Source organism: Drosophila sulfurigaster, chromosome 4 (genome assembly GCF_023558435.1).
Source record: "Drosophila sulfurigaster albostrigata strain 15112-1811.04 chromosome 4, ASM2355843v2, whole genome shotgun sequence".
Classification (NCBI taxonomy): Eukaryota; Metazoa; Arthropoda; class Insecta; order Diptera; family Drosophilidae; genus Drosophila; species Drosophila sulfurigaster.
This window is the reverse complement of record NC_084884.1, coordinates 964,577-980,679: the sequence shown is the minus strand read 5'-3', so window position 1 is coordinate 980,679 and position 16,103 is coordinate 964,577. Positions and strand designations below refer to the sequence as shown.

The 16,103-nt window shown below is 38.0% G+C and overlaps 1 protein-coding gene across 4 annotated transcripts; it reads right to left on the bottom strand.

Moving 5' to 3' along the window:
- Positions 1–3,110: 3,110 nt before the first annotated feature.
- Positions 3,111–14,225, bottom strand: LOC133846951 (uncharacterized). 4 transcript variants are annotated; one of them, XM_062281662.1, is made up of 4 exons: positions 14,128–14,225; positions 3,752–4,277; positions 3,485–3,679; positions 3,111–3,424 (listed from the first exon to the last, which is right to left on the bottom strand). In XM_062281662.1, the coding sequence occupies exons 2-4, from the start codon at positions 3,905–3,907 to the stop codon at positions 3,329–3,331; spliced, it is 447 nt and encodes a 148-aa protein (XP_062137646.1). In that variant the 5' UTR covers positions 3,908–4,277; positions 14,128–14,225; the 3' UTR covers positions 3,111–3,328. The 4 variants fall into 4 exon arrangements, with proteins under 4 accessions (XP_062137646.1, XP_062137648.1, XP_062137644.1 ...); XM_062281664.1 differs by having other exon boundaries at positions 3,752–4,167; XM_062281660.1 differs by lacking the exon at positions 14,128–14,225 and adding an exon at positions 13,860–13,944.
- Positions 14,226–16,103: the final 1,878 nt, after the last annotated feature.

The following is a 16,103-nucleotide window of genomic DNA, read 5'->3' as shown; positions in this document are numbered from 1 at the left end:
CACTGCTTATCCAATGCAGTAGTCTGACTTATGGCGGTACTGTGCTCCTGCTTGGCAGTGTTCATCAGTCTCGTGCCAAGAACAGCTACTTGCAACTCCAGACAGGGTATGAACATAGTGCGCATCGGAGCATATTTTATTTTTGTACATCGTCTTTTCTTACGACTCTCCTGTATGCCACAGCAGCAAAGCGAGATTGGCTCGCATCCACAAATATGCGCAATTGCGTGTCCAACATATTTCCTGGTTCAAAGGAGCATCGTGAATTGCTCCACGATATCTTGACGCCACTTCTCAAGGCGAAGCTGATTCCATCTGGTAGAAATGCATCCCAGTGAATCCCCTTCACCAATCTCTCGCAGCAGCAATTTCGCGGTAATCATAAAAATGCAAGCCAAGGGATCGAACGTTGACATAAACATGCTTCTCCTCAGTTTCACACAATTGTACGCCAAACGTCGTCACAGTCATTTCAAACACATCCGTATCTCGTTGGTCATCTCCATCACGCCATACAAATCGTTGTGCACATCTATCCTGTGCTCAAATAACGTTTTGGTGAAACATCTGCTTGATATCGCCGCAGACTCCGACAGCTCCGTCTCTGAAGTTTCATTTTCCTTTCAATATTAACCAGTCTCTTTAGCATCATATCGTAGTTCCGTGACAAATGTCACGAGGCGAGTTTTCTACTTTCTATTGGTCAACCTAAAGTGCATCCAGTGCAATCGAAAGCTTCGGCGCTGAACCATCGAATGTCATAATTGGAAGACGCTAATTTGGATCAACTTCATGCATATCTCTTCAAATCGTAACGCTGGCGTTATTCTCCGCCAGGTTTCTCCTTAATTCGTCATCGAGTTAGATGAATCTTCGTCGAAGAGAGCATACGTGTTCACCCCTCGATTGCCAAATCCGAATATAGTCGGGGTTCAACGCAGCTCAAATTCCGCTCCGTGGACTCTTAGACTGCTCTTGGCGGGGTCCTGATTGTCCTCGCTTATCGCTGCTCATTCTCACTTCTGTTTTCGTCCACTGGTGGTGGCGTTCTCCTAGAGGAATACCACGTCTAGTGCAGCAATCTTTGGTGTCGTTCTTGACATCCATCCACCTGTTACTTGTTGTCCGGAAACTTCTGATCATGTGGCAGGTTGCTCTAATGGATTTCTCCATTAGGTAGCGATTAAAGAGATGATGCCAGGTTACTCACGATCTAGGCACGATCTTTTCCAAGTGTTGTTCGTGAATAGCCTGCAGATCTAGCACTCTTTGCAACTGCCTTCTTATGAGCTGTTCAGGTCTTTTATACCTGAACCGTAGCTGCTGTATCACTGCGTTGCTCGGGTGGTAGCAATGACTTGACAGTGACACGCGTATCACCTTTCAGGGCCTTTAGCAGACGCAGATTGTTCTCCAGGTTTGTGCAACCAAACACACACAGCGGCCTAGCTGTGGTTTCCGTATACGCGCAAACAAATATCAGTCAATCTTCTGGTTTGCCTCCAAACACTTGATACTGCAGATCCAAGAACCATAGTCGACGGTGTCGGTAAAGAGATCTCTCTTGGGCTGTAGTATGGTGTGTAATGAGGCCTCGAATTACTGGCGGCCATGAAGCCAGATGGCACTGATGACGCGCATAAATTAGGCGGCAACAATTCACTCATAAGCACTGGGCGGTTTTCTCTCATGAGCACCGTTTGGCGGCAGATTTGCACTCAAGTGTCGACGCTGACCCGCCATTGTCGATTGGCATCGTAGCTGTTGATCGCGTCTCACTTACACTTAACTGTACGTTTCTACTCAATAATGGATCACTTAACAGCACTTGAGTCTGTTCTTCTGCAATCTTCTTTATAAAACTCGTAACCAGAGTCTCAATGATAGTGCTTCGGTAGCGCTATCTTGGTTTTGCGAACGCACAAGGACGACCAATTGCGACTTGTGCACTCATGCCTGCAGCGGCTACGACACATCAATGCAAATAACCGATTTGCGTGGATGTGGTATGCGAATAACAGAAAATATTTATCGCCAACAGAATTAGAAGATGTGTGACTAGCATGTGACCGTCACAATGATCATTAATTCTTTTAACTGTCGAATACAAAATACGAAAAACTACTAATCGAAATTCAACTTATTAAAATCGCAACAACCAGAGTAGGAGTTTTGACCCAAAAATTGTACAGTTCTGTCTCTTAAAGTCTCTGATATCTAAGTGTTCATACTGACAAACGTGACAAAATGTGGCAATGTCTCGGCTGTTGACGCTGATGAAAAATAAACAAAACCTCTCTAAGCTAGTTCGCTTGTGGTGACTTAGCAATTTGTCGATCAACTCTCTTTTAAACATTGGGTTTTTATACTCGCTACTTATAGGGTGGAAGGGACTTTGTGTCGGCAGGAAATGTATGTAACAGGCAGCAGGCATCTCCGACCCTATAATGTAGATATATTCTTGATCAGTATCAACAGCCGAGTTGATATAGCCATGTCTGTCCGTATAAAAATAAAACCTATAGTATTTCTGTACAATTGTAGAAGTTATTAATGAAATACTTTTGTATGCGCAAAAACGCCAACTTACTAGGGGTCTTAGTTGCTTTGGTTGACATTGTGTTATTTTATATTTTGCACTCTATGGTATATTATGAACGTAACACTGTATTAATACATGTACCTAAAATGGCCTTTGATATAAATTTTTTTAAGTATTTTTGTGATATGCTAATTCAAACATTATAAAAATTACGCATGCACTTCAGAGATAAGCCCTAACATATGTTTTAGAGTATAAGTTTATAATAAAGATTAAGTTAATATTTGATTAATTTGTCGCCAAACAAATTTAACACCAATGAATAAAAACAAAAATACTAAACAAAGGCCACGTGCGGTACGTCAACATAAACTAAGTAATCAGCACTTTCGGACCGGCGATCACCTCTTTGCATATAACAAACCTTATTTCAACCATCTGACACCCTAACGCAGCGACAACGGCTGCAGCGAAAACTTTAGCATAATTTTCCTAAATTTTTAATCATAATTGATTAAGTTCGTTTTAATTCAGTAAATGCACAGATCTTTTTTTTATATAGAAAAACTTCTTTGTTTTATTAAGAGACACTCATTTTTTATTTCAATCTGTAGCATTAGGAATGTTTGGATTATATAAACCAAATTTGTCACACAAAGAATAGTAGGCACAATAAAATATTGCATCCGTTTTTGCCCAGTTCGACAGGTATACACTTGAGCCATTTGAAAATGTTGTACGTCAGAGTTCGACAAAAATGGTTATATGTTATTTAAAAAAATTCCATTAATATTTAACACAGAAATCACAAAGATTGGGGATCTCCGCAGATAATTGCTTTCGAATTGGGGAGTGTGCATATATAATTTCCTGTAGTACACTCTGAAAAAAATATATTGTTCAAGCTAGAAAAAATTAAATGTTAATAATTTAGATAATTACCCTCATTTTATTGACTTCAGCTCGTAACATAATTATTTTGGATTCCCCTGTTTCGATTATAGCTCTTAAGTTGTAAATTTGCATTCTCATATTATTTAATTGTAAATCATTTGAATCTTCAAAAGTTTCCTTAAGTTGTGTGGTGTATTCTTCACGAACATTTTTGGATCGTAGACACTTAGAGGTTTTACGTATCTATATTTCAAGAAACAAACTAAAATTACATTAAAATCATATCCTTAACATATAGTTTATATTTTAAATTACCTGACTTTTTAAACCATGATCAATATGAATTCTGGATGTTTTTTTTATCAAATCACACGATTTGCTCATATTGAGTGGTCCCAAAATTCCACTTTTTACAAAAAATTCCTTAGCTTTATCGATGGTTCTTGTAACATTGATATTCATATCGCTCATTTGACCGTTTTTTTTATTACAATGTTGACTTATGTCAATTTTAGATGTATATGATCGATTCGAGAACCAATCATATAATTGTGGAATTGAAATATTTTCTATTTCATTATGTTTTCCAATTGAATATGCACGCCGATATTCAAAAGAAGAAATAAAATTGATTTCTGGATGCGAAAAGATCTGACATATTTCCAATTTGTAATTGCCTCTTTCATGTCATTTTGCTGAAATATTTGGGACCCTTTTGAATCTAAACGACTCTTAGAGGGATATACTGATTGTGAATATTCAATATTTTCCATGATATTTAAATACAATTTTTTAAATGAAAAATATTATATAAAATATAATTTTTTTCCGAAATGAGTACCTGTAAGTAAAAGAAACTCATTAATCGATTTTTAAACCCTTTCATGTAGATTTATCGAAACCCTAATGCATAAGTTAAGGCTACACATTACCAAAGCCCACTGTCGGTGAATACTATTCACTGAATAGTTTGAGCCAAGGCAGCATATGACACTGCGGAACAACGATCAAAACTACGCCCACTCATTATTAAAATCCATAGACCATGCAGCGTCAGTCCCAACGCAACCAATGCCAGCAGCAACTTCAATAGCATTACACAAGATTCCGATTTTTAAATTAGTCTTAATATAAACAAATAAAGCTTTTATTTGTTTTAAACTTCATTTTGTTGACTGGCGCCCAAGCAGGGAACCGTTCAAACGAGACGGAAAAAATCCTTTAAGTAGCCAAGTTGTTAAAGTATAAGGGCCTTAAGTAATATGTAATACCTTCGCCTCAAAAACGCCATCCGACTGATAAGTACACACACACGGTGAGGTCAGGGAGGTAGAGGCAGATCAGACCGTTGCCACCCTGCACCTTAACCTGATGGACGAGACGGAGGAGGTGGGGAGGAACTGTCCATGCAAAAGTCCCCGCGTGTTCGCAACCCTCTAATGAGTATGCTGCAACTCAAATTCCATAAGTCGAAATCGGCTTTGTCGGAGCTCCTCCTCTTTCTAAAGGAACGGTCCGCCTTCGCGGCTTTGGTTCAGAAACCGTGGATAGCGTAGGGTAACACAGTCGATGTTTTAAAGTCGCTAATTACAACTTATACATCCCTACAATGGTAAGTAGATCGAGAACTACCATCCTGGTAAGGAAGAGGTTACATGTCCATCTACTAAGTAATTTTAGAGCTGTGAAGGATACATGCCGCTAGCATGCTGCTACATGGCCCAGGACGGACCCGCTCCACCGGAAGAGCTGCTTCTCCAAGAAGCAAATAATAATAGGCAAGGACCTCAAAGCCCTAGAGGTGGAAAAACATCGAGTGAAATATCGTTGGTATCGATCACGATCTATACTTGGTAGATCACTATCGATGTTTATAAATACAACTCGCCACTTGACCACGAAAAGAGAATAAATTGTGAGTGATAGGCTTGTTTTATGATATTTAGTTTTAAATTATTAATTCTTTGCTAAAATTTGGGTTTTACAGTTGGTAATCGGAGGTGGTGAACGGAGGTCGACAAGAATATGGAAGATCACCATAAAAGTAAGACATAATGATTTCAACAGCCTACGCTATTGCTCGTGTATTAATTAAAGGAAGTAACGAAGAAATTTTTTGTATTACAGCATCATGCTGTGAGTCGGAGTGAGCTTTCAGTAGAGCTGGACAAATAACTGAACTCCAATGTAGTGAATAAGTTGCTCATTATATTGCTATTGTATTCTTTAAAGTTTTTTTATAAAAACAGCGATAGTCCTGATATTAATGAAACTATAAGTTGAGGCTAGCCAACAGAAGTGAGGAATCTACGCACCTATGTAGGGAGTGGAGAGTCCTGAATAGGACTGCCCATAAGTACAGGCTAATATCTACGTGTTGCCAATCATGTAGACTCTCCAGACCAACGAGAAGATCGAAGCCACCCTGGAGGAATCTAAATCGCTCATCGCTTCGTGGTGAGCCTTCTAGCATTTTTCAAATTGCTAAGAAGGCGGACAACGTCTATGTGTGGGACGAATATTAGTTTCTCCTCAACACCTACAAGAAGATGATTCGCTCATCTAAAAGGTCAACATTAAAGACACCTTCAGACTTAGGAAGTTGCTGTCCAAACACGCTTCTAGTTCCAGTCTGCTCAAGACGGGCGATGGAGTGTCGACGGAGAGCAGTGGTGAAACTCTTGGCGTACTAAAAATTGTGAAAAGCTACTTGATATGCACTTCACTGGTTGTGAATAGCCTATTACAAAATTCACTAGACGAGCTCCCAAGTTAATTGCAATGCCGATGACATAAGCATTCTGATAACTGGGAAATCCCTACTACCCTCAGATCCGTAATGGAACTTACTTTGCGGGAAGTTAAGGCATGGGCTGCAGCAGCCGGGCTCAGCATTAACGCGGACAAAGGGATTTTTGGCTTGGCCGAGCCAAGCAGTAAAGTACCTAGGTGTGGTCCTGGACAGCAAACTGACATGGAAGCTCAACGTGTTAGAAAGGGTGAAGGCCACCGGAGCCTTGTATATGGCGAAAAGATGCGTAGGTGCACTTGGGGCCTCTCTCTATGCGTTGGACAACCTGGATCTATTAGGCTATGGCCACAGCGCCATTGGTAAGGAGGCTAGTACAGACTTGGACTATACTCTCCCCTTACCTGTACTGACCACATTAACAAGATATTTTTTTTTTTTGCGCTCGCTTTCGCAGTCGTAGTCGGAAGTGTTTTTTTTCTTCCCTCTTAAACTTTGTGATTTTTCATTGAATTTCATATTTATTTACAATTAATATAACATTAATTTTACTCTCTCACTTGTGTTTAACTACAGATCGTTAAATCGCTGTGTGCTTTCTTGTATTTATTATATTATTATAATTTTTCTGAAAATATAACAACAAATTGTGTGGTCAAACTTTGCTTTGCTTTGTTAGCAAAACAATTCTGTTTTCGTTGCCGCTGCACTTTGTTTTTGTATTTTTGTTTACTTTCGCGCTCTTCTTTTTCACTTGCTATTCTTTTGCGCTCAACGCTGTTACAATAGTTAACTCTCCCTCTCTTGGTGTTGTTGTTGGCTATCGTCTATCTTGCGTCTCGCTCGACCCGCGCTTTACTCTCAGTGCTTGTGCTTTGTGCATACTCTCTGTGTTTTCTGCTCTTCGTAAATACAGATCATATTAGTTTGCAATTAATTTACCTATTTTGATTTATTTATTTTTTTTTTTTTAATTTTTTAATTGTTTTAATAATCTTTGTTTTAGCAATATGTTAGTCTGCTATATCAAAAAAAACTCTCCGATAGCTTTTCTGGATTCTGGGTTTAAGAGTATGAAGCTCTTGACCGAGTCCCCGAAGCGTAAAAATGTGTACCATGTACATAAAATGTGTGTAAAATGTGTACCACCTGCTGGGGAATTAATGTCATTTAGTTTTCCATCCCTCAACCTTCGGTAGCTCTGGATGTTCCACAACATGATTACGTCATTAAGATTGGAGTCTCCTTCTCCGGCTTCGATTTTGTTGTCGACTGAGATGGAGACGGTTGAAGCAATTCACCCATCACCATCCTCTGTTGAGATCGTTAGTGCTGTAACGATAGAAGAATCGAATCCAGCTCCTACCTCAGTTGTCCGCAACACTTTAGTTGCAGTGCCACCTCTTAAGCAGATTTTCGTTTCAAGGCTTTCCCTGATACGACATCTGATCGGGCTTATATTAAGTCTAAATCTCAAGCCAGGGTTAAAGTGAATAAATTTAATTTCTCCTACGAACGGGGGTAAAATAAGTGTTCCCGCTGAACAATTTAGCATGATGTGCAGTAAAGAGTTTTGGCCGGAAAACCTATAAGTTAAAGAATATGTTGCTAAAAGAAAAATCGGTCTCCGGTTGCTCTTCCTAGTAGTGGCAAAAATTCTATTTCAAAGCCTTCTTCTAGTCTGTCAGTTCAAAAACTAACATCCTCTTTACTTCTTGGCTATCAGAATGTAAGAGGTATTTGTAGTAAACTTACTAACTTATATTTAAATAGTGTATCTTTCCCTTTCAATGTCATTGCCTTTACTGAAACATGGTTAAAAATTACATCCTTTATACGGAAATCTTTTCTAGTAGATTTTCCGTATACAGACGTGACCGCAAGGTACGTCGCGGTGGTGGGGTTTTAATTGCAGTAGATGCTCAATTAAATTCAGAATTGATTGATCACACTTCTGATATTGAGCTAGTGGCTGTTAGATTAACCTTTGGTAGTTTAAACATTTTTATTTCTTGCTCATATATCCCCTGCTTCAGATGATGCTTTATATTTAGCTCATTTTTCTACTATTAATAATATTTCTAATATGCTTTCTGATCGTGATCACTTTATAGTCCGTGGTGATTTTAATATTGCTGGGGTGTCATGGCATTCCGCCAAGAATCTAAATGGACTTTCCCATTCTTTATTCCATGTTTTTATTGATAGTCTCTTCGTGGTATCATTGTCTCAGATTAATGGTATTCCAAATTGCTTAAACAGGTCTATAGACCTTATTTTTGTTTTAGACCCAGATTCATGTTCTCTATCGAGAATATCTCCTATATCTTCTCCTGAAGACCCTTACCATCCCACTTTGGAAATTATGTTGGAGCTCCCATTTATTGCATCAGAGACGAGTGTACGTTGTGGTGAGCTTTCTCGTTGTTTTCGGAAAACCGATTTTGAGAAACTTGCTCTGCTTATATCTCAAACTGACTGGTCCCAACTTTCTTTGTCTACGAACTTGAATTTTTTTTATTCTACTTTAAACTCGCTATTTGATGCTTGTGTTCCATCAAGTATTTCACATTTGTCTGATAAACCCTTATGGTTTACTAAAAACTATCAAATTTAAAAATCGTAAGTCGAGACTTTACAAAAATTCAAGGGAACTTCTCTTCTTTTTTTCTCCGCTATTCTGTTGCTCAAGCTGGTTTTCGCAGCTAACAATAACAATGATTGTTAAAATAATTATTTGGGCAAGTGCAGAATAAGATTTCAGCGTGATCCAAAGCGATTTTACGACTTCGTTAACTCGAAGCGTAGATCTGCGTCATCACCAGCATTTGTGTCTTTGGAAAATATGACAGTATCTAATGGTCATGATGTTGCCGATTTATTTGCGGACTTTTCCCAAACGACATATTCTGTCCCAAGTTCTCAAAATTCCTTTTCTTATCCTTATCACTTAAATTCATCTAATTGTATTTTTGGTCCTTTAATTACTGAAAGCTCTATTTTAACGGAACTATTGGCTATATATATATATATATATTTCGGCAGGTCCGGATGGAGTACCTACTTGTGTGCTAAGGTATTGTGCTGGTAGTATCTGTAAACCGCTTTTAAATTGTTTGAATTATCCGCTAACTCATGTTCTTTTCCTAAAATCTGGAAAAAATCATACATTATACCTATCCTAAAAAAAGGGAGCAAATCTAAAGTTCAAAATTATCGCGGTATATCTAAATTGTCAGCAATTCCGAGAGCATTTGAAAAAATTATAACTTCTCAATTGCAACATCTGTGTAAATCCATAATTTCACCTTACCAACATGGGTTTGTTAAGCCTAGATCCACTTCTACTAACTTATTGGAGTTCTCTTCTATTGTAATTAAAGGATTCGAGAATAAAATGCAAACGGATGTCATATACACCGATTTTAGTAAGGCTTTTGACTCTGTTAATCATCACCTCTTACTGTGTAAGCTTAATGTTTTAGGGTTTCCTCATAGCCTAATTGTTTATTATAATGGTTTTGTATCTAAATGTGTCCAAGTCACTTCTGGTGTGCCCCAGGGCAGTCATTTGGGTCCTCTATTGTTCATAAATGATCTTCCTTCTGTTATTAAGCATTCCCGTGTACTTATGTATGCCGATGACGTTAAGCTTTGCCTGACATTTAATGATAGTCTTGCGAGCTCACTGTTACAATGTGACCATAATCGTCTAAAATCTTGGTGCAGAGTAAATATGTGACATCTCAACTGCAATAAGTGTAAGTTTATGACCTTTTGTAGGGGTTCTTCCTATCCTATCCTTGAGTACGGATTTCTTGTCTGGAATCCCCAGTATAGGGTTTATCAAGATAGGATTGAATCGGTGCAGAAACAATTCTTATTATTTGCTCTTCGTAGTTTAAATTGGAATCCTAATATTAGATTACCAGTAGACTTTTATTACTAAACCTTCCTTCTCTTTCTGACCGTAGAACTATGCAAGGTGCTGTTTTCATACAGAGACTAATTAATGGTGAAATAGACTCTTTGGAGCTGTTAAGTCAAATTAGTTTTGCAGTTCCTGTCAGGATCACTAGGAATTTTCTTCCTCTTCTCATTTCATCCCTTCCGTATTCTATGTGTGAACTATAATAATCTCAATAACGTAGTTTGCTTTAGTAAATCTATTCCTTTGCTTAAAACCTTATTATTAGCTTATTTATCGAGTAGTTAATTGTTAATTATCTTATTATACATATATTCTAACATATTTTTAATATTTATTCGCGGTTTTCGTGTAATGCATGCTGTTCACAAATTTATTTTGTTTTGTCCGCGCGTCAACAAGCCCGTGCTTGGTATCGCTGGACCACTTGATGGTACTGCCGTTAGTACGTCAACGTCCAAATAATAAAGTGGAACCGGGCTGCTGGCGGGAAGGGTTATGGATTCCCGAAGCCCTCAACCTCTTCATCGACAGGTCAAAGATGGACGAAAGAGTCGATGCGGCCGAATACTGCCCCTACCTGGTTTCAAAACACTCTTACAAACTCCTGATCATTGCAGCATCTTCCAGGCGAAAGTCTTTGCCATTGGTAAGGCTGCAGAAGTGGCTCGGAGTTTACGTCACAATCACAATTCGATAAATATCTTTATTGACAGTCAGGCTGCAATAAGATCAATGCACTCGTATGTGGTCAAGTCCAAAGTTGTCCTGGACAGCAGAAGAGCAATAGAGTCGCTGAACGCATCTGCGGTCGTGCGTATCTATTGGATCCCAAGCCACCAGGGCATCGATGGCAACGAGATCGCAGACACTATCGCCAAAGAGGGAGTGGGGCTCGATGTCGGTAACATGTGCAATGTTCCGATATCCTGCGAACTCTAGGCAGGAAATTAAGTGGGAGGCGAGCTGACGCAATGCCAACTCGTGCAAAACTGCAAGGCTGATGTGTGCCTCTACTAACAAAAACTTAACCAACCGACTCCGACTGAAATACCTTAATTCGCCGTGCCACAACGATCTTCGGGACGTTTCACGGCTACCTCCTAGGATGCTGCTGGCTTTTGCCAAAATGTATCCATACTGCGCGAGTTCTGAGACGTAGATACGCTACCGGTACAGCTACGGACCTCCACTGGTCTATGCTTTGCCCCGAACAGGGGCAGCCGGTCCCATCTAACTTAACCTATGTTTGCATGCAGATCAAGTTTGTTTGAAATTTTTGCCACGCCCACTTGGCCCCGCAAATCAAAAAAATTTAATAACAAGCGTAATATTAAAGCTAGAGTTGCGATCAGATAAAAATTGTCAAAGTTATTAAATAAATACTTTCGTATGGGCAAAACGCATACTTACTAGGGGTCTTAGTTGCTTTGGCTGACAATCTGGTATACTTTGCCGTCTATGGTATATTTTGAATGAGGTAATATATAAAAATATACAAAATATATATACCAAATATACCATTCGGAATTATGCGCGTCATCATCATCGTTTGAGCAACGCGAGGCTAATGGAGGAATTAGTCGCAATGCAGCCACCAGAAAGAAGAATCAAGTGGTCAAAGCATGCCAGCACTCTGCAATGTTACCCATCGGTCACGCATTTCAGTAAATGGGTCACTGAATTTGCAAATGTTGTGTGCACAATAATTGACGCCGAGATAAAGGACACGAAACGTGTGGTGCTTTTTAAGCGCTGGAGCAACGTTAGAACCAACAGTGCGTAATATATGTACGACGGACAACATGAAGTTGCAAATTGTAAAGACTTCAAGAAGGTATCTTCTTCGACTCGATAGCGACTATGTTTCTCACGCTTGAAAGGCTACATTACCATGAATTACAGTGCAGACAACAAATGTCATGTAGACATCACGGATGACAACACTTGAAATTCCTTTAGGAGAACGCCGCCACTAGTGAACCGCAACTACTGAGCTCAAGCAGGAACACGGCTCGAAAGACACCGCCGATGGCTGTCCAAGAATCCATAGAGCGAAATCTGAGATACTTCGACCCAAAGCGTCAACGTCTGCTGCCAGTCACGTTTTACGGAGTTACTAATGGTCATGCATCTTTATGATCGTTGAGAAACTAAGGAGAGAGCTAAACCTAACTGGGGAGTGACGGCAGTTGAATATACATAAGTTGGTTTGGTAGTAGATTTGCCAGAGAACCAACCATTTTAGTCAATCTGCAAATCAGCGGAGTGGCAAATCGCCAACGCTACGATTTACGGAACGTAGATGCAGTGCGAAACCAAGTTACTGACAAACTATCTGAAGACAATAAATGCGCTGGAACACCAACACACGAATCCTCGTGCGGTCAAAGCTATCACCACTACGTAGACGATTATGTAGATAGCTTTCCAACCAAGACGGAAGCTAGCGATGTAACGATACGTGTATCAGCTGGCAATTCGAAGAAAATATGAAGACAAATTTCTACTGCGAGAGTTTTGACGAAGAGAGATTTACTAGGATGAATTTCTACAGGATGGAATCAGCGACGCTTTCGAGAAGTCACGTCAAGAAATCGCAATCGTGGACCAATTTCGATGGCCACATTATTACTTTGGACCGGGAGAGGTGTTGGACAACTTATTATATTTCTGAATGCAAGTCAATCTGCCTTTGCTGCCGTGGCAAGGACTGGGTACAACGATTCGGACGACATGCCGTGGTCAGAGGATTCCTCTTGAACAACATAAACTCACTGCGTTTACTCAATGCGAATCGTTCCCGAACCATATGCAAGCTGCGTACAACAAGATGTCGGCGCCCTTGCCCGAGGATCGCCTGGTAGCCTTTTAAATATACCGGATTATACTATTTTGGACCGCTTCACTGAGGTCCAGATGTTGTTCGAATACAATTCTACTTCGATGCTCAGACGATGCTCACCTATTCTTGTCAACCAAATACAAATTTTATGTAATGCCATTGATATTAATATACTATTAATTAAAAATAATAAAAGTATCAGTTTTCAATTTTGTCAGAAGGTATAAATGAAAATTTTGGAAATGGTACTATTCATACTTTCGCCAATTTTACCGCTAAAAAATTAAACTAATAGCCTATTTCCACTGCACCAAAAAACCTCGGTTTTTTCCGTTCAGGTCGAATGTTGCGTTCGCCCCATGTAAAACCCATAAGAAAAAAATCGGTTCGAAACGTAAAAAGCTGAGTGGCAGTGGAAATATTATTACATAAAAATATCTTAAACCCTTACCAACCGTTATTTAATAAACAAAAAATATAAAAACGTGGTGCTTTTCTTAATTTTGTAACTATATTTTTTCCGCCTGAAACAGTAACAAAAGCTGAGGTCTAGGTCTAAGTTTTATGTTAAAAGTAAAAACAAGGTAAATAAATAAATATAACAAAACAAATAATATTTAAAATTATAAACAAATAATAAACAAAAAGTAATGTTGCTGATAGAGCTGGCTAGTACATACATATGTATGTATGTATGTACATATAAACATACCTAAACAATGTGCGTATGTATATAAACGTGTACATACATACATATACCCATTGTAAATGTACATACATACATACATATATGTAACTTTTGTTTTTGTATTTACGATGGTTTCAGTTTCAAAGTGTGGTTTAATAATAAAAAAAAAATAATTTTATCATACTTAAACTATTGTAATGTTTATTGTGTCACCTTGTTACACTTGCACAACTTCTTAGCGATGATGTGCGTTCGTACACGTAGTATATACATACATACATATGTATCAATGTTCATGATTTTTCAAACAGAGTTGCGAGGGTGTAATGTTAATACTTATGTTTCCATATTTCCACAACACCAAAAAACCCGATTTTTCCATTCAGTTCAAATGTTACATTTGCACCATATAAAAACCAGTAGTAAAATAATTCTCGGCTTGACTACGTCCATTAGCTTTGTAAAAATATCAATAATAAACGTAGAAATATCGAACACACTTTCTGGGTATACGCGTCATTTGATCGAGATGGAACCACAACGGAGCTCACCATAGCAAAAATTGAATACAGATATGCGTGCGAAGCTATGTATTATAGAACTGATTTATCAAAACCATTCTTTTAATTTTGATCGCTTTTTATAGATAAGTGGGTGACATGTGCATTAGAGCGAGACAACTAAAAAATTACCGTTGCCTATTTTTTTCCATTCGGAGCTGTGGAAATGTCAAAACTTGATCAAATGTGAATGAATGATCAAACTGTGGCTGTGGAAATGTACTCAAGATACATAGCTTCGCAGCTTTAGCGTCACATATCGATACAAAAACATCGGATAAAAAACTGTTTATATTCGTCCTTTTATGTTATATTTAATCTTAAATTAAAAAAGTTTAAATGCAAAACAAAAGAAAACAAAATTATCTTTCTATTAAATCCATGTTCGTCCAATTGCATGCAGTACTTATGCACTTAAATCGTGAATGAAAAATTGGGGTAGCAACATTTTTGCCAATAAGCTCCAGCAAAATGAGCACAAAAATCAATGTTGCCGATTAATGCCATAACTTTTTGACATAGTGCGCATTATGCGTTCATACATCCAACTATAAGGAAGATATGAAGCAATTTTGATTGAAATCCTTGGAGTTTTCGAGAAAATTTACCCGCAAAAACAAGTTCATTTCGCAGGTGCGTCTGGAACCAGCGTGAAACCAGTCAGGCCAGAGCCGACTCAAATTGGAAAACTTTAGTGTTAAGTAACACCCTTTGGACTTTAGCGGGATTTTAAATACTTGCAGAAAATAACTAAATGAAAGAACTATAACTATATTTACTCTATTTACATATATATTGATTTATTATAATTAATAAATATACGCAATTTTACATTCATCTTTGAATCGTAATTTTGCAGTTTATTTCACCACTGCTAGCGGCAAAACAATATGTTAACACAATCATTGAATTATTTTTCATATTTGCAAAACTTGTCGGCCATGTCGCACTATTTCGTTCTATTCGAATCAAATTGACAAATATCATATAATATCTTGCTTTTTGTTTTATTCAAATCGTTAGAGCAGTTTTCGAGAAAATTCAATTTATGTGATTGTTGCGAAAATTACAAATCAAAACCAAAAAATTAACGAATTTATATATGTATGTATTTTATCGCAAAACAAAACAAGTTCCTAAAATCAATCTTAGCTCTAAAAAGTGCTTATCCAAAGCTTTGAGAATGACCTTCAATTTTTTTTTTAATATTATTTTAGTTTATGTTTTTTGTGACTGTAAAGCTGGTCGTACGCGACATTTACCAGAGAATATACAAAATAGGAAATTATCATAGCTTCCGAGAAAATTAAAAATACATCTACATACATTTTTCGATTACACGCTCTCGTAGACTATGTCAGGAAGGCGCGCATTGTTATAATATCAATTGGACAAATATTTTGTTTTTTTATTCAAATCGGTTTAGCCGTTTTCGAGAAAATTCAATGTTTGTAATTATTGCAAAAATTACAAATCATTTGAATATGACATGGCAACGCTTAATATTTGCGAAGCTAATGGAAAGTAATAGCCTATTTGCACTGCACCCAAAACCTCGGTTTTCTTCGGTTTTCCGTTCAGGCCGAATGTTATATTCGTCCCATGTAAAACCCATAAGAAACAAAGTCGGTTTTTCTACGTTCGCGAGCTACTTAGAAATAACGAACGCACTTTTTGGTAATTACGCGATATTTTGATCGATATGACAACGAAAAAGCGGTCACCACTAAGGAAACAGCTGACATTTAAGTGCGCCAAGGTATGAAATTAGAAAAAAAAATTTTTTGCTTTTTAAAGCAAATCTTTTATATTTTAGATGAGTCAAAAACTCGCAAGCCGTCAATATCGTGGAGTGGTATCCAGGAGGCTTTGTTTTTCGAGTTATGGGAGGAGATAT

Coding starts and splice junctions, on each gene's coding strand:
- LOC133846951 (XM_062281662.1), bottom strand. CDS start 3,907: ATGAGCGATATGAATATCAATGTTACAAGAACCATCGATAAAGCTAAG. Junction 3,680..3,751: donor ATCATGGTTTAAAAAGTCAG/GTAATTTAAAAT, acceptor CTTGAAATATAG/ATACGTAAAACCTCTAAGTG. Junction 3,425..3,484: donor CTGAAGTCAATAAAATGAGG/GTAATTATCTAA, acceptor TATTTTTTTCAG/AGTGTACTACAGGAAATTAT.